The 25,303-nt window shown below is 39.7% G+C and overlaps 1 protein-coding gene across 3 annotated transcripts in view; it reads left to right on the top strand.

The window, feature by feature from the left end:
- Positions 1 to 25,303, top strand: part of ARHGAP42 (Rho GTPase activating protein 42) — a 251,581-nt gene that overhangs the window by 200,795 nt on the left and 25,483 nt on the right. For all 3 annotated transcript variants that reach the window (XM_054724760.1, XM_054724762.1, XM_054724759.1), the window contains 9 exons: positions 26 to 155; positions 4,927 to 5,027; positions 8,162 to 8,271; positions 10,511 to 10,589; positions 11,968 to 12,007; positions 22,112 to 22,174; positions 23,107 to 23,181; positions 23,828 to 23,912; positions 24,665 to 24,723. In XM_054724760.1, the coding sequence (XP_054580735.1) occupies positions 26 to 155; positions 4,927 to 5,027; positions 8,162 to 8,271; positions 10,511 to 10,589; positions 11,968 to 12,007; positions 22,112 to 22,174; positions 23,107 to 23,181; positions 23,828 to 23,912; positions 24,665 to 24,723 (742 nt within the window). The remainder of the gene's footprint in view (positions 1 to 25; positions 156 to 4,926; positions 5,028 to 8,161; positions 8,272 to 10,510; positions 10,590 to 11,967; positions 12,008 to 22,111; positions 22,175 to 23,106; positions 23,182 to 23,827; positions 23,913 to 24,664; positions 24,724 to 25,303) is intronic.

The following is a 25,303-nucleotide window of genomic DNA, read 5'->3' as shown; positions in this document are numbered from 1 at the left end:
AATCTGTTATTTTTATTTACTTAAGACAAGGAATAATTTTGAAAGTACTCGACAAGAGGTAGAGCGGTTGATGCAAAGGATGAAGTCTGCCAACCAAGATTACAGACCCCCCAGCCAGTGGACGATGGAAGGCTACCTTTACGTCCAGGAGAAACGTGAGTCACAAAAACACAACTTACTGTCTCTGTGGTTAACGTTCTGTTTCCACGAGATGTGACTTGGTTAGTATTCCTTTCAGTAGAGATGGAAATCCCTTACAATTTATGGCATTTAGTCAACGCAGCCACCCTCACCACCAAAGAAAGGAAGTTTTTTCACATCTCACCATCAGCATCGCTAAGTTTATATTGTTGAACTTGGAACTTACTAGTACAGACTTTTGCTAAGGATGAGGTAACATGAATTCAGTTTTAGAATTTATTGTAATATCTAATCTCAATTTAAGGTTTGGTGGAAAATGAAAAATCAAAGCCTTTTTCAGGATGAATCATCCTGGTGACTGTGATAAGTGTTTCCTTCCAACCACATCATTTCATTGACTTGTGTGTTTTCTCAGTTTCCAGGAATAAAATTGGCAATTGTGTAATGTCAGACTGCACCCTTTGCTTCTTGAGGTTAGGAAATAAGCATCAGACCCAATAGAGCACAATTATAATTGCCTCACACTAAGGAAGTTTATCTCACAAAAATAAATAAAAAGCCATTCAGAATTGTTTAACAAGGATCCTTTCTGAATGATACTTGTCACTTTCCAGTCTAAATTACCTCTCTATTTCAAATCACATATGCCCTAAAGCACCATTCTCATACTCTTCATGATGAAGGAACAGTTTTTTATTTTTCCAATCCATCATGGACCAATGTCTTTGTAAAACACAAACACATGTGCTTGGATTTTGCAGAAATGTCAAGTTGCTGTAAACACACACACACACGCACACACACACACACACACTAAAAAAACTGAAATGCTTATTTTTACTTTCTGTATTTTTCATATTTATTGGGACCCACCAACCACATGAAATGGCACTGCTCTAAAGTCTCCCTGTCTGTACACAAGAGAGCGATGGAATTGTTTTGGTTAGTAAGATATTAAAGGGTTTGGGATGGGGAAGTTGGAGATATCAGGTCGGCTGTAAGCGTTTAGACACAGAGCTACATGATCACTAAAATGCAACCCAGTGTGTATTTGACATGCTCAGGTAATGCTCAGTGGCTGGCTGGTCGTATGCAAGAAAATAACAATTTGATCTGACAGACGGGGCCGACATTCATTGCTGCGTTAGATGGTAGAGGGCTGCTGGCTCAGGGGAACTGGGTTCTGGGAGTTTCTCTCATAACTGTCTACTCTGACAAGTCTGTTTTCAGATATTGAAATGATAACTCTAGTGCCCCTCCTGGGAAGGCCCCTAAGCAGGGTGGCCTTCGAGGCTCTAACAGTCAGACTCTCCTCTCTGTTTAGCATCCTCCTCTTTTATGTTGCCTTTTTGCCCCCAAGACACTTTCTCTCTTGATTTTCTCTGTATCCCCTGCATTATTTGTACAGCTTCAGTGAGGTTCAATTGACATATAATAAATCGCACATACTTAAAATGCACAGTTTGAAGAGTTTTGCTCTAAGTATGCACCTGTGATTCCATCATCACACTCAAGCTTCAGAAGTGTTCTCCAGCCCCGATATAACCCCTTTCTCCTTCCTTTCCCCATTGACCATCCTCCCTCCTTCCCCTTACCTAGGGATTTAAAAAGGAAAAACTCATGGATTTATACGCCTTTGGAATTATTTTTACACAAGGGACAGACATTCAAAGCCCCTTTCCACTGGGAATCTTTGAAAGCATTTATAATACAAAAATTCGACCAGCCCACGAAGACCTATCCATCGGGCTGTTGCTATCACAGAGGATAAGTCCTGTGGGGAACAGAAAAGGAGATGAAGAAATGGCTTCGGGGTGTTTATTCTGTAGTGGAAGGCATAAGGCAAACTCAGTCAGCAGCCAGTGATCAATAGTAGCTATCAGAGCTGTAAATGGAGTGACAAATGGAGGTGGCCGGGATGGGGCAGGGGCAGATCATTGCAGACAGGACACAGACCTCCCGTTTGTCTGGAGATGCGGTTGCTATGTTACCCACCTCTAGGCACACATTACATTGCATTCTAATAGGCTCGAGGTTAGCGTGGGCTCCACAGTCAGACAGAACTGCGCTGGAATGTCGTGCCTGCCCCCTGTTAACGAGGAGACGCTGGGCGGACAGCTTTCTGAGCTCACGCTCCTCATTTGTAAAAGAAGGAGATTTATACTTATCTTGTAAGGGTGGTACAGGATTTGGAGATAATGTATGTAAAATGTCTCTATTATCAGCGATGGTGCATAATACGACTACTATGCATACCAGGAGCTCTTACTGCTCCGTGCAATTTATATTTATCTCATTTATAATTCTTAAAATAACTCTTGAGAGATAGTATTCCCTAAAAAGAACAACTCCCATCGAATGCCTTATTGATGAAGAAAGCAGTACCATCTGCAGTTCTAATGCTCTGTTTCCTTATATGTAAAATGGCATTATAATGGATCACTTAAAAAGTTCTTAGGTTAAATTTTGGCACTTAAAAGGTATTCCATGAACGTTCGTTTCCTCCCATCTTGTAAACATCATCTCAGCAACCTCACATGATTACTGGGTAAGATAATTAAACTTTTTTATTTTTTATTTTGCTACTTTAGAGCTATAATAAATTTTTATTTTCCAAGACTGTTTTTTAAGGACTTCAGAATTGCTGGTGTAACAACATCTGCCTGGGCCCGGTGCCAGGCAGACCTTAAAGGAGGCAGCACGTGTGTGCAGCAGACTTGAAGATTAAATGCTTGAGATGCTGAACGTATGGTGGAGGCAGGAAAGAAAAACTAAACTGAGGCCTAAAATGTCAGCAGAGCATCACTGTGGCCATACTTGATGGTTAATACTGCCTCCTACATAGCTGAGTAGTCAAGTCACCGTGAGGATTTCCATCCAGCCACTTCCCGCTAATCAGCTCTAAGCCGTTAAGTGTTTTACGCCACATGGAACAGAATTATCAACAAGTATTGTTAAGTATTATAGCGTAAAATGCTCCCCAAACAGAACTGAAGTTAATTGCAAAAATCTTTTGTGATGACAAAGTGTACCGCCGAACCCCATCATTTCAAAATCTGGAGCGGTTTAAGCATTAACGCCACACGACACCAAGGGCACTGTTACTGCAGGAAAAATAAATTCAAATGGCTCATGCAGCACTTTCCTCAAGAGGTGCACTTTCACATTCACATTTCTTGCTTTGGAATATATGGTTAGGAGGCTAAGGGAGCAATAATGTTGTGCATAATTGTTGCTGGAAAGATCCAGGTGTTAAGCAGGATAGAAGCTGCCTAGAAATCAAGCTCCGTTCAAGGCCCTGGGCCCCTGTGACATTTGGACACAGGATAATTGGCTTCCCTGTGTGAAAACTGAAGGTCGCCCACCTTGGTCACAGTGCTTCCTCCACCCTGGCCAAGCAGCGGCGTCCCGTTCCTTAAGGAGAATAGAGGACTGTAACGGGGGGTGCTGTGGGAAAGGGTTGCACAGTATTTATGGGGGGGAAGGGAGCACTATCCATATAAAACGTGTTGTAGTATAAATACTGAATGAAACATTTTCATTTTAAGAAGTTATTCAAATTCACCTTTTCTTTTCAGATGAGTGGTAAGAGGAAATAACTCTAGGGTCAATAAAGTCTTAGAGAAAGATGAGTGATTCTTTCCTTATCCTTCATTTGTCAAATATTTATTGAGTGACAACTATGTTTCTGGCCCTGTTCTACGGATTAAGATTGTACCAGTCAGCTGAACATCACGCTTTCCTGCTCTTAGAGAATTAGAGTCTAGTGGCAGAGACAAGCAGTAAGTAGGATACATCAGTAGAATTTAGTGATAACTTAAAAGAAGAAGAAAGTAAAGCGAGGAATGTCAGGTGAGGGTGCTGCTGTGTGAGCTGTCTCAGGAAAGGCAGTGTTACAAAGGAGACATTTAGGGAGAGTCCTGAAGGAAGCGCCAGTGCAGGCCATGCCGATCTCTGGAGGAAAAGGGGTGCAGGCTGCTTCAGATGCCGAGGAGAAATGCATTCGCTGTGTTTAGGGACCAGCAAGGGGCCAGTGTAGCTGGAGCGGAGGGCATGAAGCACAGGGTAGTAAGATGTGAGGTGAGAGCCATAGGGAGGGGCCTTGTGGGTAGTCACGGGATCTTTTCTGTTTTTCTGGAGTGATACGGGAAACCACTAGAGGGTTTCCCACAGAGGGGTGACATGACCTTGCTAAATTTTTAGCAGTTTCAAGAACAGAAGGCAAGAAGGAGACCAGCGGTAGCAGCTCAGACTGTTATTCCTCATGCTTCCTGTTTCTATGGGATATAAGTATCACTTTTACAGATGAGACAAAGTCAGATCTAAAGGACCTCTTGAGTTTATAGTCAAAGCTTCAAGTAAGGCCACGTTGCTCAATTCCAAGACACTCTACCCCACAACACTCTCTCTCCATACTTGCCCTTCTCACTCTCATTCAATAAAAGTTCCAAACTTACATGGTCTGTGGAAATACTTAATTGTATATTGTAGCATCAAAAACTACAGCCCAGCTGGTGTGACTCAGTGGTTGAGTGTCACCTATGAACTAAGAGGTCGCAGTTCAATTCCCAGTCAGCACATGCCAGGTTGCAGGCTCAATCCCCAGTATGGGGCATGCAGGAGGCAGCCAATTAATGATTCTTTCTCATCGATGTTTCTATATCTCTCTCTCCCTCTCTTCCTCTCTGAAATCAATAAAAATATATTTTTTTAAAAAGCAAAACTGTACAAATGTGAAAACTAGTCATTTATTAACAGTCTGTAATGTTTGTTTCCTTGCATTAGGACCACTTGGTTTTACATGGATTAAACATTATTGTACATATGATAAAGGAAGCAAAACATTTACAATGAGTGTTTCAGAAATGAAATCCAGTGGGAAAATGGTGAGTTTTTGTTTTTATTTTTAACTGAGGTTATTATTTAAGAAATGGACAACATAAACTGATGAGCAAAAATAGACCCAGAAACATAGAAGCATTGAACAGACTGTCAAACTTCAGAGGGAAGGCAGGAGAGGGTGGGTAGGTGGGAAGAAATCAGCCAATGAACTTGTATGCATATATGCATAACCCATGGATACAGATAATAGGGTGATGAAGGCCTGTGGGGAGGGCAGGGAGGGGCTGGGAGAAGTCAATGGGGGAAAAAAGGGGACATATGTAATACTTTCAACAATAAATAATTTTTTAAAAAGAATACAAAACACATTAGAAGTTTTAAAAACAAGAAAGAAATGGAAGTAAAACAAACAAAAAACCTCTTGCTTTTCTAATAAACATGTACACAATTTTTAAAAATTGGAAAAGCCAGAGAAGTTTCTCTCACTTTGGTGACCTTGATGACTTAAAAAGAGTGGCCAGGATCTTCCTTTATCAAGGCCATGGCATGCTTATAAGCAGTTGAATTAAAGGCAGGGGCCCTGAGGCGCCATCTCATAACCCTGGGAGTGGATTTGTTACTGTGCTGTTGCTTGGCCAGTAGCCCAGGAGGGGCTGCCAGTGGCTGGACCAGGGCCCAAATCTGCATCTTTTCCCAGGTGGCCTCTGGGGAGGCTGCCTTTGCCCCGGGAACCTTTTCATCTTCTGCCCTGTGTACTGTTTACTGAACTGCTGGCCTAGCAAAGTTTCTCAGAAGAAATCGACCAATGCTCATTCCCCCCAAAAGTAAATTGGCCACTGAATGTCTCACATGGCTAGTGAACAATATGGAACATAGTGTACCTTTTTAAAGATCGTTTAGTCTGGCCTTATTTTAACAGATTAGAAAATCAAGATGGTAGAAAGTAAGTGACTCGCCCAGCTGATTTGGGAGGTACTGCGAGGGTACAGGTCATGGCAGGTAAATGTTGATCCTTGACACATACTCCAAGACATCAGTTGAAACTTATTGTGCTTGGGCATTCATTAGAGTCTAATAATTCAAAGGGAGAGACATAAAATAAAGGACAACATGCCAGAGAAAAAGGGTCATAAGAAAAGCTATTGCCAGAAAGCTAGTTTATGTGGCAGCCAGTGAGCTAATATCAAACAGACCCCGCCGAAATTCTGTTAGTAAATCTATGATATTTTCAATAGACAAAAGAATTATTCAGACATTAGGCAAACATTCCCCTTAAAATTGACTGGCATGTCAGGTACAGAAGAAAATGCTTATTTATTGAACCTATGTTGGATCCTATCCAAAGAGTTTTAGTGATGGTAGCAGAGTAGCAATTGGTTACCAACAAAGCAATCACATGGTATGTGTGATAACAATAGCATCATAGCAACTGTATACCTGAACTTTATTGTTGTGGTAGCTCTCCCGAGGTTTGCAGCCAGCTATCATTTAATATTATAAGGCTCTAATACAAAGACACACACAATACTAATCTCGCAGCAATCCTGGAAATTTTTATTCAGAGCAACAGTGTTCTATCCTGACAAACATTCTGGATATCTAGTTGTGACATTACTGTAACTGTAATTTCACACCTTTTATAAATTGAACTCCAAAGGCATGTGTATTAGAGTGCAAGTTAACATTATAAATAAACTAGAGGCCCAATGCACAAAATTCGTGCAAGGGGCTCAACCCTCACAGCCCTGGCTTTATCTGGAAGGACATCCAGAAGATTGTTCGGTTGTCTGGTCTAATTAGCATATTACACTTTTGTTATTATATATTCTAGAGGCCCAGTGCACAATTTTGTGCACAGGTGGGGTCCAACCGGATCGGGCTGGGCCTGTCGGGAGGAGGAGATGGCCGGAGGTTGGCCAGCTGGCCTGCCCCGATCAGGCCTGATGAGGGCCGGGTGACTAGGGGAAGGGGCCATGGGTGATTGGCCAGTGGGCTCTGCCCCCAATTGGGGTTGGGGGGCCAACTGGGGGTGGGGCCAGCCATGGGGAGGGACTGTGGGGGAGCTGATGGGGGGCCATGTGCTGGGGGGCTGGACCATCGGTGGTTGGCCAGCTGACCCTGCCCCTGATTGGGGTGGGGGGCAATCAGGGGTGGGGATGGCCAGGGGAGGGGCTGTGGGCTGATCAGGGTAGTGGGGGCCATAGGGGGAGGGGCTGCAGGAAGTTGGCCGCCCAGCCCCACCCTCTATTGGGATGGGGGGTGTGATCAGGGGCGGGCTGGCAGCGGGGAGGGGCTGCGGGCCTATCGTGGTGGGGTGGGCTGATCGGGGGCAGGGCTGGCTGGGGGGGAGGGAGGGGGCATTTGGCCGGTGACCCACTCTTGATCGGGAGAGTCCGGCAGGGGGAAGGGCCACGAGGTTGGCCGGCCGGCCCCACCCCCTGATCGGGCCAGTTCACTGGCCACAGTGGGCATCATAGCAAGGGGTCGTTAGAGTCATATGGTTGTTATGGTCACTGGCTTTTTATATATATACTAGTGTTCCCGTTGCAGGAAAAATCCTGCAATAGGATTTCCTGCTGCACTCTACCCCGCCTCCCTTCCTCCCTTGTCGCCTGCCCCACCTTCTCCTCCAGCCCACCTGCGTTTCCCTTCGCCCCCGGCCCTGACTTCGCTCCCCCCTTCTCCTTCCCCCCCCCCCTGCCCCGGCTTGCTTGCTTCTTCGAAGCTTTACTCCTTTCTGCAGCTCTTGGCTTCTTTTGACACTGTCTTGATATGCAAATTAGCTGCCATCTTTGTTGGGGTAATTTGCATACTCGTCCTGATTGGTTGGTGGGCGTGGCTTATATGTAGCGAAGGTGCGGTCAATTTGCATATTTGTCTATTATTAGATTAGATATATAGATATAGATGTTGAGGTGGACTAGACAGCCATGTAACAGAATCCTTTGAATGAAACACATATATGCAATGAACTTATTAATGAACAGTTTGGAATATTATAATTGGGCAGTTGACATTCGGCAGAAAGTCTTGTTTATAGGACATGGTGTGATTATGACCTTGATACATAACCTGTGCTCTAAGTTTACATTTCAGTGCCGTGCTTTTAGGTCGAAGATTGAATGTTTTTCAGTTCACCTCGTCATCATGATAACATGTGTTCCCCTTCTTGTTTCAGAACGGCCTTGTCACCAGCTCACCAGAAATGTTTAAATTAAAATCTTGTATCCGACGAAAGACAGATTCAATTGACAAACGATTCTGCTTTGACATAGAAGTAGTTGAAAGGTTTGCACTTTTCTTTTTACTCTACATTTAGTTGTTCCTATGTTTAAATATAAATACAAAGCAGCATACAAGTGCTTGTTTTCCAATCTCTTTTTAAAAACAGTGTGCATATTTATTTCATTTTTTTACATATTCATTTGACAAATACATATTGCACGATTCTTTAAAAAAATAATCAGACACAGTGCGAGCACAAAAGTAACATAACTCAAAGCAGAATCTGGAAAATCAGTATAAATGACAGCATTAGGGGAAAGTGCATGCTGGGGACTTGGGGACCCTGTCACACTGAAGGAGCCCAACAGCATGGCCCTGGCTCCTGGGTCAGCCTGTTTGTAGACATCTGTGGAGCCTGGGGGCCTTGCTTCCAAGGAATAATTAGCTGGGAATGTCACAATCTCCGTCAGCCAGTGAAAGGGAGTGCGTGCCCTGTGCAAAGCACTGTCCAGGACTCTCAGCCACAGGATATGGGAGAGACATAAATGTTGTGCACCAAATTTATAATTTAGTGGGGATATTTAGCTCTACTCCTTTCTTGTGTCAATACAAGCAGAAGAGACACAAAATGAAAAGGGGTGTGCTTCTTGATTTTTTTTATCTATTGCACGGTCTGTTTTTCTCCCCCTGCATTGCTATCATATTTTCTCAATACTCTAGTTTTTTGTCTGGGCAATATATATACTATGACCTAATATATATATATATACTCTTACATACAGTATATACTATAGCTTATGTGTACCATGGCTTATAACTATCTAGTAGGGCAAGACCCCCATTCTTATGCTTCTTTAACATTATGTTACCTATTGTGGCCCTGTGTTCTTACATGTTATGGATCTTCTTATTAAGTTTATCTTCCTCTTCAAAAAACTCCCTTGGGGTTTTTGACTGGAGTTAGGTTATTAAGTAACTGATGGAGAATTGAACTCTCCTTGAAGATTTACATATTATTTTTTTGATTTATTCTTAGGTATTTTCTTTTTATTACAGTTTTGGATAGAATTATTTTCATTAATTGAAACTCTTTTTTCTAAATGGTTCAGACTACTGTCTAGAAAGGCTATTATTTTTGTTTATATAATAATTGATAACCAGTGTAGTTGTTGAACTTATTGGTTTTAATAGTTGGGTGGTAGGAATTTCTTGATTTTCTATGTAGACAAACACCAACATGTTAGTGATTTCTCTCTCTCTTTTTTTTTTATTTAAGCCTTTTCTAGTTATATAACTTTGGGGCACATGGTTAAACTATGCTTTAGTGGTCTCATGTAAAATAAAAATAATAATTGCCCACCTCAAAGGAAACAACACAATGCTTGGCACATACTAAACAGCCAGCAAATACTGATCATTGTTATTTTATTCTTGATGTTGTTAACACTGGTTCAAAGATAAAATTACCTCGATTTTTATATATGTTTTTCCTTTTCCGGTCTAATGACCTATTTCCCTCTTCACAGAAGAGATGTATGCATTTGTCATAGTTTTAAGTCATTCCAGGTTTTTAAACATATAATATTTAAATGAAATTTCCTGTTAATTAGGTTAATTCCCCTAGTTTTTGGATTTCATATCTTTTTCTCTTATATCAAATTCCTCCCTCTCTTCATTTGCTCTGTCTCTCTTGAAGTACATCCTATTTCAGAACTAGTTCTTGGGAGATAATTATTTTTAAATGAAATAATTTTAATATTGTGATCATGGTATAGATAAAACCTTTGGTTTTAGGATCTTCTTAATAATTAACTAGTTATGGTCTGAGGCTTTCCACATTGCTATATACTCATTGTAATTATTTTTAGTGACTAGATTGTACCACATTGGGGTCATAATCTCAGTTATCCTCATCTTGTAAAATGCTTAGGTGGTTGTGAACTTGGGTGAATGTAGCTATCATCCTTTTTAGTCATTTCAGGGGAAATAATTTGGAACTCCCTCCTTCAGAAAGACTTGTACTTGGAACACTAAATTATTTTACTACCTGTGATCATTAGAATGAAAAATATCTGTGTGTGGGTGTGGTTGTATACAGTGATTTTTCTGAAAGATACGTGTAGGTCAATTTTTTCCTTTTTTTTCCTTTTCTTTTTCTTTTTTCTTTTTTCTAATTCTTTTTTCTCTTTCCTGATTTTTCTTCAAATTTTACTTTTATAGCTAAGTAAGAATTTTAAAAATTGTAAATGTGTAAAGACATAGCTGGAATAAATTGAAAATATAAAATATTTGTTTTCATTAGGCATGGGATCATCACATTGCAGGCCTTTTCAGAAGCTAATCGGAAACTCTGGCTCGAAGCCATGGATGGGAAAGAACCAGTAAGAATATAACACATTTTATTTAGGTTTTATTGTTCTAATAATTACAAAATATGTCTGGGGAAAAAATACATCTGAATTTTTTATTTGTCTGTATTATATTTGAAAACATTAAAATAGCAAATCTGAGGAGTAGAAACGTACTATTTTCCTGGTGTTGTCTCGCTCACTGACACACAGCACCAACTCTGTAATTTGTTTCTCAGGAGGACTTTCAGGACTAAAACCCTAAAATTATTTATTAAAAATTACTTCTAATAGTTAATTTGGCTTCACTGATTGGATTATTCTCTTCGGTTAATAATTTTGAATGTCCGGTCTTTGCACGGTCATTGTAATGGGCATGATAAACAAGGTGCCGGGTAAGAACTAACCCTATAGTCTTATTTGGTAAAACTGCCTGTGAGTTGACATTTTCTTCTCATCCATATCCTTATTTTTCTAATAGTTATTTTGATGTTGGCATGATAACTTTTGATGTTATTAGGGAGTTCTCTGTAAAAATAAATAAGTTATTAATCACTGTCTGTTTTCTTTATGGAGAACATGGCTTTAGATGGTTAGGGGATGAGCACGCAGAGCAACTCTGAGGCCACATTCTGTCCCTTGAGAACTGTCCTATAGGTGGCAGAGAACCTGTGACCAGCCTTGTCAAAGTACCCGTGTCACAGCAGAGCTGCACGAAGTGTGGTCTCCAGACTTTGAGACGATCCCTCACACGGTTACCTGTGCATGATGAGATGAGTGCAGAAATCATGATTAAGCATCTGGAAAATGTTGTACTAATTTGAAGAGGTCATTTTATATTTGTTGAACTTAAAAATTTTTTATTTTGTATCTATTCTTTATCATGTTTATGATATTTAAATTTTCTTGTAATTTACAAAAATAGCAGTCAATGGTAGATTGAAAATTAAACAAAACAATTGGACTTTTCACCACTTAACTGAGAGGCAAGACCTGACCTAGAGCAGATGTAGAAGACAGCGTGGTAGCTCATCAAGTACATGTTAGGATTGTGCGTGCTGAAAAGAGTACACTAAGCAGATCATTTGAGTAAGGAGCAAGCAGGTGAAATCCATCATGAGATACTTTTTCAAGAAGGACTATTATGCATTATGTTGGGGAATAGAATGAGACTCGTAAATCATATGGAAGGAGGTAGAATTCTACCCAGGGCAGACAGGACAACCAGGGATGAAAAGGAATGGGAGGCAAGGTTGGTTACAGGATGGGGAGATGGCACTGTGGATGCAGCAGTTGTAGTACCTTGAAATCAAGACACTCCTCTATGAATCACTGCACCAGTATCACCCTGGTAATCGTCTATGCTGCGTCATTAACTGCAAGTAACTGATGGACTTCCCTTGTTTTTTAGATTTATACCCTGCCTGCCATTATGAGCAAGAAAGAAGAAAGTAAGTTGTTTTGATAAGTATTTAAATTTTTATCACAGTTATTTTTAATCACAAAGCTATTATGTGATATTAAGAGTTAGCTCTAGAAAAAAATGATATTAACACATCTTTGATCGGATGATGAATAAAATTCATTCATGAAGTTTCTCACGTTAAAATTACTAACAACTGATATTATAGTGACCAAAATTAAGTTTTCTTTCTTTGGTGTTTACTTATAGGTATGTACCTTGCTCTATCCCAGAAAGAGATTTGAGGCAGTTGATATTTAGCTTGTTTGTTTTTGTTGTTGTTTTTAATGGCAGTAGGGGGCCTTATTTATCTTATTTTCTCTGCTCCAATTTATAAGACTAAAGACTTGAATACTTTATGCTAGTTTTAAGAGATTGTGCTCAAGAATGTGGAATGTCAGGACATTGTCATAACACATGGGATATGTAGGAACACATGTTATCACTGTATTATTACTGAATCCTTAGCATCAAACCATTCTTAATAGCTACACTGTATGTGTTTTCTATTACATTCTAAATCCTCTTTCATTATCTTCCACCTTTTGCCTTCTTTTACCATTGATTATTTTAGTATATTTTTATGTATACTTCATGTCCTTAGATTATTTGACATTTAAAACTAGTTTGTATGTTTGTTTCTAAGGTTATTCGTATGTCTTTTTAAAGCAATTTCAAGTTTTATTTAACTCAATTGACTTTCTCTCATGATGTCTAAATTTATTTTTAAAACAGACTTAATAATCTTGGCTTTTAAATTGCTGTTAAAATACAAGTAAGAGTGGAGTAAATATAAAAACTGGGGAAGCGCTCATTTGAAAATCATAAATATTGAGTATATGAAAAAGCCTATATTTTAACTGAATGAAATTCTTCCTAGTAATTAATTTAAAAAATCATCAAAAGAAAATGCATAATTTAAAATAACCTTTAATATTAAAGATTTTTAAAAAAATACTTTCAGGGTTTAGTCTTACATTTCTTTCTCAATTCTAATCAAGGAAAGTGATCAGTATAGAATCTTTCATTACCCATTTGTATCTAATCACAGAAACATTAACCAATGAGTTAAGAGTTTTGTAAGTACTGAATGTTAATTCTAAACAATTACCTAAAAAGTAATTTGTTGTATGATTTATATTTGAGTAGAGTTTGAAATGTGTTTTCTAACATTGGCCTCATTTATCCATTATAAAGACAAATGATCTACTCAGGGATAAATCTTTCTTCAAAAACAACTGAAATTATATATGGTATTGAATAAGGCTTTTGAATGGAGAAATGGTCAAGTCAGAATATACTTGATACTTAATGTATCTCAGGAACTAGGGTTTCTGTCATAATTAGGAAATTTAAATAAGAAAGTTATCAAATATACTCATGCTGTGATGGAGGGAGAAGGTACTTCTTCATGCCATGAAGACTTTCTCTTCCGGAAATCAGTTTTTCTATGGTCTTAGCCACCTGAAACATCACTGTGCCACCATCTATAATAATAAAAGGATAATATGCTAATTAGACTGGACAGCAGAACGACCTTCCAGACGAAGCCAGGGCTGTGAGGGCCGAGGCCCAGGGCCGAGGCGGCAGCTGGGGCTGCTGCTGCCTCGGCCCTCAGAGCCCCTTGCACGCATTTTGTGCGCTGGGCCTCTAGCCTATATATAAAAGCCTAAGCGATCGGCTGACGGCCAGTAGCAATGACATGCACTGACCACCAGGGGGCAGATGCTCAACACAGAAGCAGAAACCACAGGCATGGAAACATGGAACAGACTGATGAATCTCAGAGGGAAGTGGGGGGGAAGGTGGGAAGAGATTAACCAAAGATCTTATATGTATTCTAGAGGCCCGGTGCATGAAAATTCGTGCACTTGGGGTCTCTCAGCCCGGCCTGCGCCCTGTCGCTGTCCCGACCCCTCAGGGGATGTCTGACTGACGGCTTAGGCCCACTTCCCGGGGGATTGGGCCTAAGCTGGCAGTCAGACATCCCTCTGGTGGGGAGCGGGCCTAAGCCGTTAGTAGGACATCCTTAGCACTGCCGCAGAGGTGTAGAGGCTTCCGCCACCGCCACTGCACTAGCCAGCGATGAGCTGGCTTGTGGCTGAGTGGCACTCCCCCTGTGGAAGCGCACTGACCTCCAGGGGGAAGCTCCTGCATTGAGCGTCTTCCCCCTGGTGGTCAGTGAGCGTCATAGCAATCGGTTATTCTGCCGTTAGGGTCAATTTGCATATTACCCTCTTATTATATAGGACTAGAGGCCCGGTGCACAGATTCATGCACAAGTGGGGTCCCTCGGCCTGGCCTATGGGGATAGGGCCAAAACCGGCTCTCTGACATCCCCTGAGGGGTTCCGGATTGCAAGAGGGTGCAGGCCAGGCCGAGGGACCCTACTGGTGCACGAATCTGTGCACTGGGCCTCTAGTTTGTAATTATAAGATGGTGTGTCCTGAAGTCCATGCATCTATATCATTTCCTACATTCTGGCTTTCAGTATGATGTATTAGTTTCCTACCCAGTTCTCTGGGCTTAGTGTGACAGAACCCATCTCTCCTTCTTAGTGTACTCTATACAGGCCCTCAGAGGGATGTGTGTTCAGCACATAATGGCTGTTATTCTTACTCTTAGTGCCAGTAGACTTTGATTGCCAAGGAGAGATTTTGATCATAAAAAGGAATATTTCAATTCCCTTTGCTTTATTAATATGTAGGGCTCAAAGTTATAAATCTTAACCTTAGTTGTAAGTTTTACTTTTATTATTTATCTTAAGCTATATTTTTTCTTTAAGCCTGTTTTTAATCAACATACAGATCTTATTCAAATTATCAATGTACTAACTTTAAAAAATAAGTTATTTTTATTTAATTTTTCCATAAACTTCTAGAGATCAAGCTATAATTGTAAAACTAATGAATTTCATTCTCTAAATGCAAGACCCTAATAAGACAAATTTGTGATTCTGGCTAATATAATCTTCCTAAACACCTGGCAACTTCTGTAATCTAGTAAATTGGCTGATAAATGCAGAGATTAATATTCTTTTATGCATTTTAAACATTCTAAATAAATCACACACAAAATTATGTAGTGATTTAAAAATATTTTACTACATACCATAAAGCCTACATATTCAAAAATCACACTTGTTTTTACCTGTTTTTACCTTGGGCTCGATCCCAAGTTTGGGGCCATGCAGGAGACACGTAAAGAGAGATTCATCCCTCTAGATTCTCTCTCATCAATCATTGATGTTTCTATCTCTCCCCCTCCCTTCCTGCCTAAAATCAACAAAAATATTGTTTTTAATAAAAAGACCTAAAATGTATTAATGACACTGTGAATCTCTTGCTCAGACTGCAATTTTACTCCTTTTCTCTTCTATCAGTGTCTTATAGTGGATACTATTTTTCTAGTGATGTATCCTAGGATATCTAGTGATGACTCATAGGACATATCTGAACACTTGGAAGTATTCCAGATTCAAGAACATGGCCCTGTTAAATTAAGAACAGCAGCCTGTTTTCTTCCTAGCAACACATCCAGAATTTTATTTGTTTCCGTTCAAAATTAGGTTCCAGGGATGGTGAGGATCTCAGACCTCTTTTTGCTTTCTTCTTCTTCTTTTTTTTTTAATCCTCACCCGAGGATATTTTTCCATTTATTTTTAGAGAGAGTGGAAGAGAGAGGGAAAGACAGAGAGAACTATTGATGTGAGAGAAACACATCAACTGATTGCCTCCTCACACGTCCTGATCAGGGCCCAGGCTGAGGAAAAGCCTGCACCACTTAGATACGTGCCCTTGACCAGAATTAAACCTGGGATTCTTCGGGTCCACAAGCCGATGCTCAGTCCACTGAACCAAACCAGCTAGGACTCAGACCTCTTTCTAAGTCTTGAATAAATCATGCGAGGTCATCATGTTATGAGTTCAGAGCAGCTTATATCTTTATGTTTGCCCTGTTTATTGAGATCTCCATTTCCCCTTTTCACATTTGACCCCTCAGAAATGGCATTATGTCAATTTCTCTCATAATTGGTATTTGAAACCGGATTAGCTTTGATTCATTTTCCACCTTGAGAAGTGCTTTTATGTAGCCTTGTCATTCAGATGGATCCTATTTATCTTAAAATAATCTTGTTTTTCCTTTGAAAACTCAGTTTGGTAGGGAATGTGTGTTTTGAATTGCTGGAGATAATTATGAAGCTTAGAATGACAAAATAGAAAACTCAGGTAAAAATTTGTTTTCAATGTCAACCATTAAAAGTTTTCATAATGTCTGGGCTGAAAACCCCAAAAGCAACAGGTTAAGAACGATCTCGTATCCTAAAATAGGGACATACTGTGACTATATAGAGAACATATACCATGAAATGAATAATAAAACTAAAATTATAGAGGGAAGAGTCTCTCTTTACAAGTCTAACATGGAAAATATCTCTACTTTGTGGTTACTCTTCACTTACTGTTTTCAGAGTAAAGATGCCATAAATAAAACTAGCGTAATTTAACAGAGAAGCAGAGTTTGACTCATCTTAATGAAAAATGCATGAAGTACAAAACCTAATATTAGTCAGTTATAGGATGCTGAATCCACAAACACTTTCCTGGTTGTGAAATATATCACCATATCCTTTTCTTGGAATTATAAGACTGAGAATTGATTCATCATGAGAATAGTAATGCCTGTCATAGATATTAAACAGGTGATATTCAGTTAAGGTGAGAACTAAACTGTTCCTCAAGCCATGCCAGTGGGGATATTTTGTTAAAGGACAGCTTACCATTAGCTCTTCACTATTCTGCATTTGAGCCCATCTTTCAAAGAAACAAATAATCATTGTTGACACACCTTCCTGTCCCAAGACTCCCATCTTGGGACTAATTATTAGCAGGGACAGAGGCAATTGTCTTTTTTTGTAAGCTTTCTCTCTCTGGCATTCTCTGTTGGTGCCCTGAGCCATGTTCCCAGTCGAACATAAGGTTTGTGTGTTGGCTTTTTAGCTGGTCCTTCTACCATAGGTTTGGAGGTGAGAATTGTGAAAGAAAAGATTCTTTCTCATGCAATTCAGTTCAACAGCATTCCATTGTGTACCTACTTTATTTCAGCCATTGTGAATAGGTAAAAGGAAGTCCTTTCAAATGAAGTTTCTGCCAATAAAAGTCATAATAAAGGTGTAATGACAGTCAACTAACATTCAGTACTCACGTACAAAATCAAAGGGATTGGGCCAGAAGACACTTGCAAAATTTCCCAATAGCTCTAAATTTCTGCCACTGTGTGTTTCAGTGACTTCCCGTGAGTCCCTAGGAAGTGTGTCCAAGCAATAAACAGAAAGATTAAGCTCATTCTGCGTGTCCTAGGCAATTGACATCCCGTCACAAATGCTTTTGAGCTTCATACTGCTGTGTAGATAGTTTACTCTGGAAATTCTCAGACGTCCCTTGGTTATACCCTCCTCCTTCACCACATTCTCCTCCAGGCCCTTGAGCAAATGCAGTTTTGTTTCTATCACTGAGACCAGGAAGAGGGTCAGCTCCAAAGTGCTCCCCATGAGCAGGGCCAGAAAGAGAGAACAGTCTGGGCCAAGGCTGTGGAGAGCCACCTGCTCACCCTTTAGGGAGAAGAGAAAGCTTTCTTTGCTTATCACAAACACCAGTAATTGCACTCATTTCTCTTTTCTGTTTCTTTCAAGCCCCATGTAGTATGGTTGTCTGTGATAAGGGGCCTTTTAATCTGAAATGGCAGGTTAGAAAAGTGAAGTAAAAACTAAAGACAAGTGTTGCTTTGTTTTGTCAACCCTGAGAATGTACTGTGAGGCCAAGTAGATTACATCTGTAAGGACATTCTGGGTTTTTAATTACTGGGAAATGGAAGGTACAAGGACTTTTGCTTTGTTAGTTGTATGGAAGACTATTCTTTTTTTTTTTTTTTTCCCCTCATGGCTGTTTGAATTCTGTTGAAATTAATAGCTTTTATGCTGCCAAGCTGCCTATAGAAACTTTGTTTTCAATAAAAGCTTTAGCCCTGAATAGTTTCCAGAGGGGGCGAAACACACACACAATGTTTACACTTAACTTTCAATTGAATAAATGACTTTTTTTAAGTTAGCCTGTCTTCTGCTTCTACCTCTGAAGTCCAGGTATCATCCGTTTTATAGGATTTCCGTTCCAGGAATTTGGGGGTTAGTTGCATTCTGCATTTCCCTCTGGTCCTCTCTGGAGCAGGGAGATACAGGGCTGGGGTGGCGGCCCTGAGGGGAGGTGATAAAAGTAGCTCCCTTTCGCTGATAAGCTCTAACCCTTCTGGAAGCCTCAGAGAGGGCACTTGAGCAAGCCAGCAACTACCAAGCAATCAATCAGGAAGCATAATTGGCTGTCTGCTCTGGTCAGCGTTGAGCCCTGATTCAGCAATCCATACTCAACCTTCCTCTACTGTTGCAGCTGGAACACCCTGTCCTCCACTCAACGAAAATTACAGTAAATTGTAACTCTGTCATGGTGTTGGTGTGATTTGATTTATTTAGAACATTTTCCATGGGCAGTTCATTGGAACACTAAGGAGTTACTAGTTTTTCTCTTTTGAGCTCTAGAGAACGTACTTGTGTTGAGTTCTCATTCGCACTGACATCAAGTCTACTAACCCCTTCATGGCTTTGGAAGGTTGCTTGTTTTCCTTCTTGCAATTTGTGTTTGCCCCTGACGTCCCCCTGACGACTCCGTGTAACTGGCTTTATATCAGCCACTGGGAGACAGTGTACCATAGCCTGTTTATGCCGTGTTACCCTCTCCTCAGCCCTCAGTAGAAAGTTCTGGGTGCTTGCGTGAAGGCGCTGGTGAGTAGTAGTTGGCAAGGCAGCCATGAATGGGCAGTGCCACTGCTGCCCTTTGCTGCCTTGTTACATGAATTGACCAGGCAGTACCCGAGGGAAAAAATGGATGTAGTATTCCAGTTAAGCAAGGAAACGTTAACTGTGGCATTGCCTTTATTTATTTAGTCCTTTTTGTCATAGCAAACTGTGTAAGTTATACATTATTAAATCAGACTTGGCCAGCTTCTGCTGTGGTAACAGATGATCCTCAAATCTCAAAGGCTTACCAAAGTGAGCTTCATTGCTGATCATGATGCGGGTCCATCCCTGTCAGCCGTGGCTCCTGACCTCCAGTGTCCACACAGGAACCCAGGCTCATGGAGTGGCCTCTCCCAGTATCATTGCTGATCTCGTGCCAGAGGGAAAAAGAACCTGGCAGGCTACATATTGGTTCTCAGTGTCTGCTGGATAATGATGTGTGTCACCCCCTTTCATATTTCATTGGCTAGTGCATATCCCAGGGGCAAGCTGACTTTGAGGGAGCTGAATAATGTGATCTTCCTACAGGAAGGGGCAACATATATGCGTGGACAGTAATTCCAGATGACTTCAGTCTCCTCAGTTCCAATGAGAGGATATTTGTGTTCACTGTGATTTGTTGAGTGTAATGAGAGGCATGGAAACATGGAACAGATTGACAAATCTCAGAGGGAAAAGGGGAGAAGGGGACAGAAAGAGATTAACCAAAGAACGAATATGCATGCATGCATTACCCATGGACACAAACAATAGGGTGGTGAAGGTCTGGAGCCGGGTAGGACCTGGGTGAAGGAGGGCAATGTGTGTGTGTGTAAAGGGGGGGGGGGGGTGGAAATAAAGATTTTTTTAAAAAACCAAAAAGCACAGAAAAGAAACAAAAGAGAAATGCATGGTTATCTTTGCCAACATATGATATTCTTCCACATCTCTAAATTGATTGATAGCGTTTTGTTTATTGAAGTGAATAGAACTAAAGCACAAGACCCATGGACACACCACGACAGCAGTACCATAGAATGATCTGGCAGGCAGACTCAATGTCTGTAAGATTGTATTCTTCATGATGAGCCTGTCAGATCTGTGTGTTAGAACAGACTGGGGACATTGCTGCCAAACAGCCCAGTATACCTTCAAGATGTAGCCTGGTTATTGCTTATTTTTCTCAAAATGGATACTTAAATTCTGTTTTTATGTATCAGCATTATCTTCACTCATTTTGCCACGGCCAAGTTTTATTGAAATTTTTTAAAAATGCTTTTCTCTTTTAAAATTATTTTATTGAAAAGTTGAACAATGTGACCTCAAGAAACAAACATTATAAATGTCAGGAACTTGCAGTTTTAATTGGTATAAAAATACTAGTGCATTTTGTTTCCTAAGGTTGCATTTTGGGGGCTCAGTGTTTATTGTTAAAAATGAAAATTAGTCATTGATTTCTCATTTCTTTATTTTATATTGGTTCCTCACCTCTCCATTCACTTGTTTTCCAATGTCCAATAACTACTTTAAAAATTTCATAGTGTATAATGTATAAAATGCTTAACTTAGCATTTTAGATTATTGGAAACAAGCAATCACTGCATGGTGTTCAAAAGAGCTACCCTCATGTGGGTAGTCAACTCAAATAGATGCTTATTTCTCTGCCATTCATTCTTGTGTGTTGAGTTCATCCAAAGCATTCACTTGACTTAGGCACTGAGGACACAAAAATACCCTCATATTATTATATTTTAAGAAATTGGGTCAAATCATATGGTACTTATCTTTCTCTATCTGGCTTAATTCACTTAGTATAATGTTCTCCAGCTCCATCTATGCTGTCGCAAAGGGTAACAAACTGAACTAACAAGCAAAGTAGAGACAGACTCATAGATAAAGAGCAAGCAGACTGCTCTGGTGTGTGTGACGGCCGGTGGTGGGGGGAGGAGGGGAGGAGGCAGAGGGTGTTGGAGGAGTGGAGGGATTGAGCAAGAAAAGAAAAAAAGAGAAAGAACTTACGGACACTGTCAACAGTATGGTGATTTTTTGGGGGGGTAGAGAGGAGGGGGGATAGGGAGGTGTAAGAGGAGATAGTGATGGAAAATAATAAAATAAACAATTAAAAAATAGAAAACTGGAAAAAAAAAAGAAATTGGTTCATATCCTGTAGATTACTTTTTTCACCTAATAACATATAATAAACACATTCTTTCATGTCAGTACCTTGGGGGTTTTTTTGGGCCAAAGATTTCTTAAACCTTTCAGTTAATTCCCATTTCAGTTGCTTTCTATGTGCAGGATTTCTTCAAATGTTTTGCCTGTTGGTGGCACCCCTTCTTGATATATATATATATATGGTCTTGAATCCATATTGAGCTACATGAATATGTTTAATCTATCATCTTTAAATGGAAGCAGGTTTTAATTTTTCATTAGTTTGAATTGTCTGCATATGTTATTATTTGGGAATATTAAGAAATCCCTTATCTCCACCACATGTGATGAAAATTTTTATTATAGTACAAAAAAATTTTTTTTGAGTTTTTCTTCTCAGTGTTACTTAGTATTATTAAATCCTTTCTGTTTAAACAAGTAATCTAATCAGATTATGCCATAAAATTTAAAAAACAAACAAACCCTGATTTAAAGAAAATCTAGCATAAAGCAATGAAAATAAACAGCTATTTTACAATGTAATAATAATCTTTGGGGGATTTTTAGTGGACTGACTAAGGTTATTTTGAATTATTTTGAATACGGTACAAAATGTAATAAGAAGGATCATTGGACTTGGAATCAAGAGAAGTTTAGAATCCTGGCTCTAGAGCTTAGAACAAAGAAAATGACGTTTCCAGCAACGCAGTGAATCATTTTAAAATTAAAGCTTTCTCTCCACATCATCATGTTGTTTTGAGAATCCCATGTGACTGGCTTTGTAATAGAGTTACTAACACACAATAAAAGTTCATTCTTATTACATTTTGCTTTTATCATCTGTGAAAACCTGTAATGAAGGATATTGCTAATTTTAGAGAAAATGGAAGGGATCAATGTAACATATTCACTGTCTGAAAGGATTTGTGTTTCTAATGAAGCAAGTTCATGTAATAACTGTGGTGAGTGTGAACCACGCTCCTCAGCTTCTACCACATATGAAAATTCAGACTCTACCCAAAACCACCATTAAACCATAAAACGACAGAGGCCAATGAAGCGGAAATGTAAGTTCAGCATGAACACTTAAAATGATTTTCTTTTCTTTTTCAGTGTACTTAAATGAAGCAGGGTTCAACTTTGTGAGAAAATGCATTCAAGCTGTGGAAACAAGAGGTCAGTACACCTGACGGGTGTATCGCTGTTGTCATGTGGTCCATTCTTATGTACAAATGCTCAGAAAATGAGATGTATTTAGCCATTAACATGAGACTAATTTACAAAATTCTATGATTATATAAATAAATAGTTTTACTTTGAGCTTCAGTTAATCAAAAATCATCCTATAAACATACTTGGTTACATCTTCCCACATAGCCTCAGTTTACTTCTTACTGGTACTGATGGACTCTGTAAATATTTATTATTGTAAGTACCCCTTTAGTTTTATTTTTCTGCTTTAGGGAAGTCAGTAAGATTCCTAAGTAGCTTGTGTTCAGCCCCTCCTTCCCTATATGATTTCCTCCAGTGATTTCAGTCACTGTCAGGATTTCAGCGCCTTCCTCACTCTAGTGGTGACCTCTCTCCTGAAGCCCACTCTAGTGGTCTGTTAGGCAATTACACTTCCAGGAAAACCTGTCTAAAGCAAAACTAGTATTGGGCTGTGGAGTTCTTTAAACTTAGATTCAAATTTTGGTGCTGCCACTTAGAAGTTTTGAGACGTTAAGTAGGTTTCTTGTATTCTTTGAATCTGTTTCCTCACTGTTACAGTGAAGATAAAAATGCCACAAAACTGTTCAACATGCAGAACTCCATGACCGAAGAAATAGATGAGCAATGCTATTTCATATTCATATTCAAGTCCTGGGGAATAGGCAGGTGTACTTCGCTACTTTGAAGATCTTCAAAGACTTTCAAATCACTGTTCAGTGTCTGCTCTGAGAAATATAAGTCTGGTGGGTGTTTTCAGGGGAGGTTTGCTAAAGTGAGACCACAAAATTTGATAAGCAGCTTTCAGATTCTGTGCAGGCATATGTCTGAGTTTTTAACGTTCTGTACTTAGGAAGCTGTCTCAAGTCATTTTCTTGTGATTTTTTCCTTCCCATTAGGCATCACAATTTTAGGCCTCTACCGAATAGGAGGAGTGAACTCCAAAGTTCAGAAACTCATGAACACCACATTTTGTAAGTTTTGGATGAAGCAGTTACTTAATTTTTGCATTCTTACCGATAATCCAAATCATAGGTGTTTTTGTTGTTGTTATTGTTTCGTTTGAGATATGGCCTATTGCTTATCCTTGAGTATTTTCAAGTAATATTTTGTATTCAGTTTTCAATGTCCAGTTATAATGGAAGGACAATCAGAATTTGAGAGAGGGGCTTTTTATGATGTTGGACTTTCTCTGTAGTGTCCCTTGATTAGCTAGAGTTGCAATGAGATTTATGTCTGGCTGGATTCAGATTGCCTGGCTTGGAATCCAGCTCAGCCACTTGAAAGCTTTGTGGTTGTGGGTAATTTGCTTAACCTTTCTGTGCCTCAGCCTCCTCATTTATAAACTGGGGATAACAATAGTGCCTGCTTCATTAAGAATTGTGAGGACTGGAAATTTTAATTCACATGAAGTACTTAGAAGCATGCCCAATACATGGTGGACGCTCTGTGATGTTAGCCATTAGCAATAATTTGACTTGGGAAACTATTATTCCACAAGAAATAGTTGAGGTTTAGTGCCCCTTTGTTTGATCTACTTACTTTGGTCCCTGTTTTCTTAATGGTGCAAGTGGTATTTTTAATTGAACGATCTAAATATTTTATTTTTATTCTCTTTAGCTCCCAAATCCCCTCCTGATATGGACATTGATATTGAACTATGGGATAACAAGACAATAACAAGTGGACTGAAAAACTACCTCAGGTGAGCAGGGTTAACTGCAGGCACTCTGCGGTGACCTCTCCCTGGCTCAGTCACCTGGGGATGCCATGCCCCATGTGTGGACTCCACTCCTCAGCACAGACCCTTTGCTGAAAGTGAGAGCGCGAGGTGGTAATGTTTGTGTTTAGTGTTCTGGAACTTATCCTTGATTTCTCAAATAATAAACTTAAAAGGCTGAAGTATCTCATGAATACTAAGTAATTTGTTTCATGGTAAATTTTTAAAAAAATATATTTTTATCGATTTCAAAAAGGAAGGGAGAGGGAGAGATAGAAACATCAATGATGAGAGAGAATCATTGATCAGCTGCCTCCTGCACATCCCTACTGGGGACCAAGCCCGGGACCTTTCAGTCTGCAGGCCAACACTCTCCACTGAACCAAACCGGCCAGGGCTGTTTCATAATAACTTTGAATGTAGGGTTCACATGTATTTCTTACAAAATAGGCTGAAATTAAAAGTTGTTTTTCTTAATATTATCCCCATATCTGAGAGGAGTTTTGCTCACAAAGTGAAAAAAAGGTCCTTGGGCCTCCCTTTTTAACATCATAATTGTGGCGAGAAGTGCTAAGGGGCATTGGGTCTCTGAGGTCTTTGTTTTAGCACTGCCTGGAGCCTCCCCACTAGGACTTACCCTGCAATGCAGCCTGACCACCAGTTCCCAGGAAGCACCGCAAGTCCAGGGAAATAAAGAGATACTGCCATTGTAAAGTATGCTTCCTTCTCTGTTGCAGGTGCCTTGCAGAACCACTAATGACTTACAAGTTGCACAAAGATTTTATTCTTGCTGTTAGTAAGTATGCTTCCGTTGATGTCGTTTTATGCTGTATTACTTAGAGGTATAACTTTAAACCAGCTAGTTAAGACTTCTCTACATATTAAGAAATTGTCAATGTGATACTTAATAGCTTACAATATGGTTTATTAACAAATAAGAAATTGCAGGATGAACTAAATATTTTGTCATTTAATAAGACCTCATTGGAGTGACTTTCTGGTGTGATCAGCAAAAGCTGTGAGGAATTATTCGAATTACATTTTACTTGACTAATGAATGTCATTTTTTTTACAAGAGCAACTTTGTGGTTAGATATATAAGACTACAGAAATGTACAGTTATGCTACTACCATACACATACTCACATACTATTCCCAAATCTGGAGGGAAAAAACTGTGTTCCCAAATCTGGAGAGAAGAATCATATATTTTTGGTAGGCAAGAGGCTCTTCCCCCATATTATATTTGTAGTATTGATGGTCACATATTTATGTCATTTCTTTAGATCAGTGACTGTTAAAATATGATGTGGATAGGTTTAATTCAAAACCTGAGGGGAGGTTGGGGAGGGTGTCTGTGAGAAACATGTAACCTG

Source organism: Eptesicus fuscus, chromosome 13, assembly GCF_027574615.1.
Source record: "Eptesicus fuscus isolate TK198812 chromosome 13, DD_ASM_mEF_20220401, whole genome shotgun sequence".
In the NCBI taxonomy this organism is placed as follows: Eukaryota; Metazoa; Chordata; class Mammalia; order Chiroptera; family Vespertilionidae; genus Eptesicus; species Eptesicus fuscus.
Note: the sequence above shows the minus strand (reverse complement) of the source record. Positions and strands in the feature narration are given on the sequence as shown.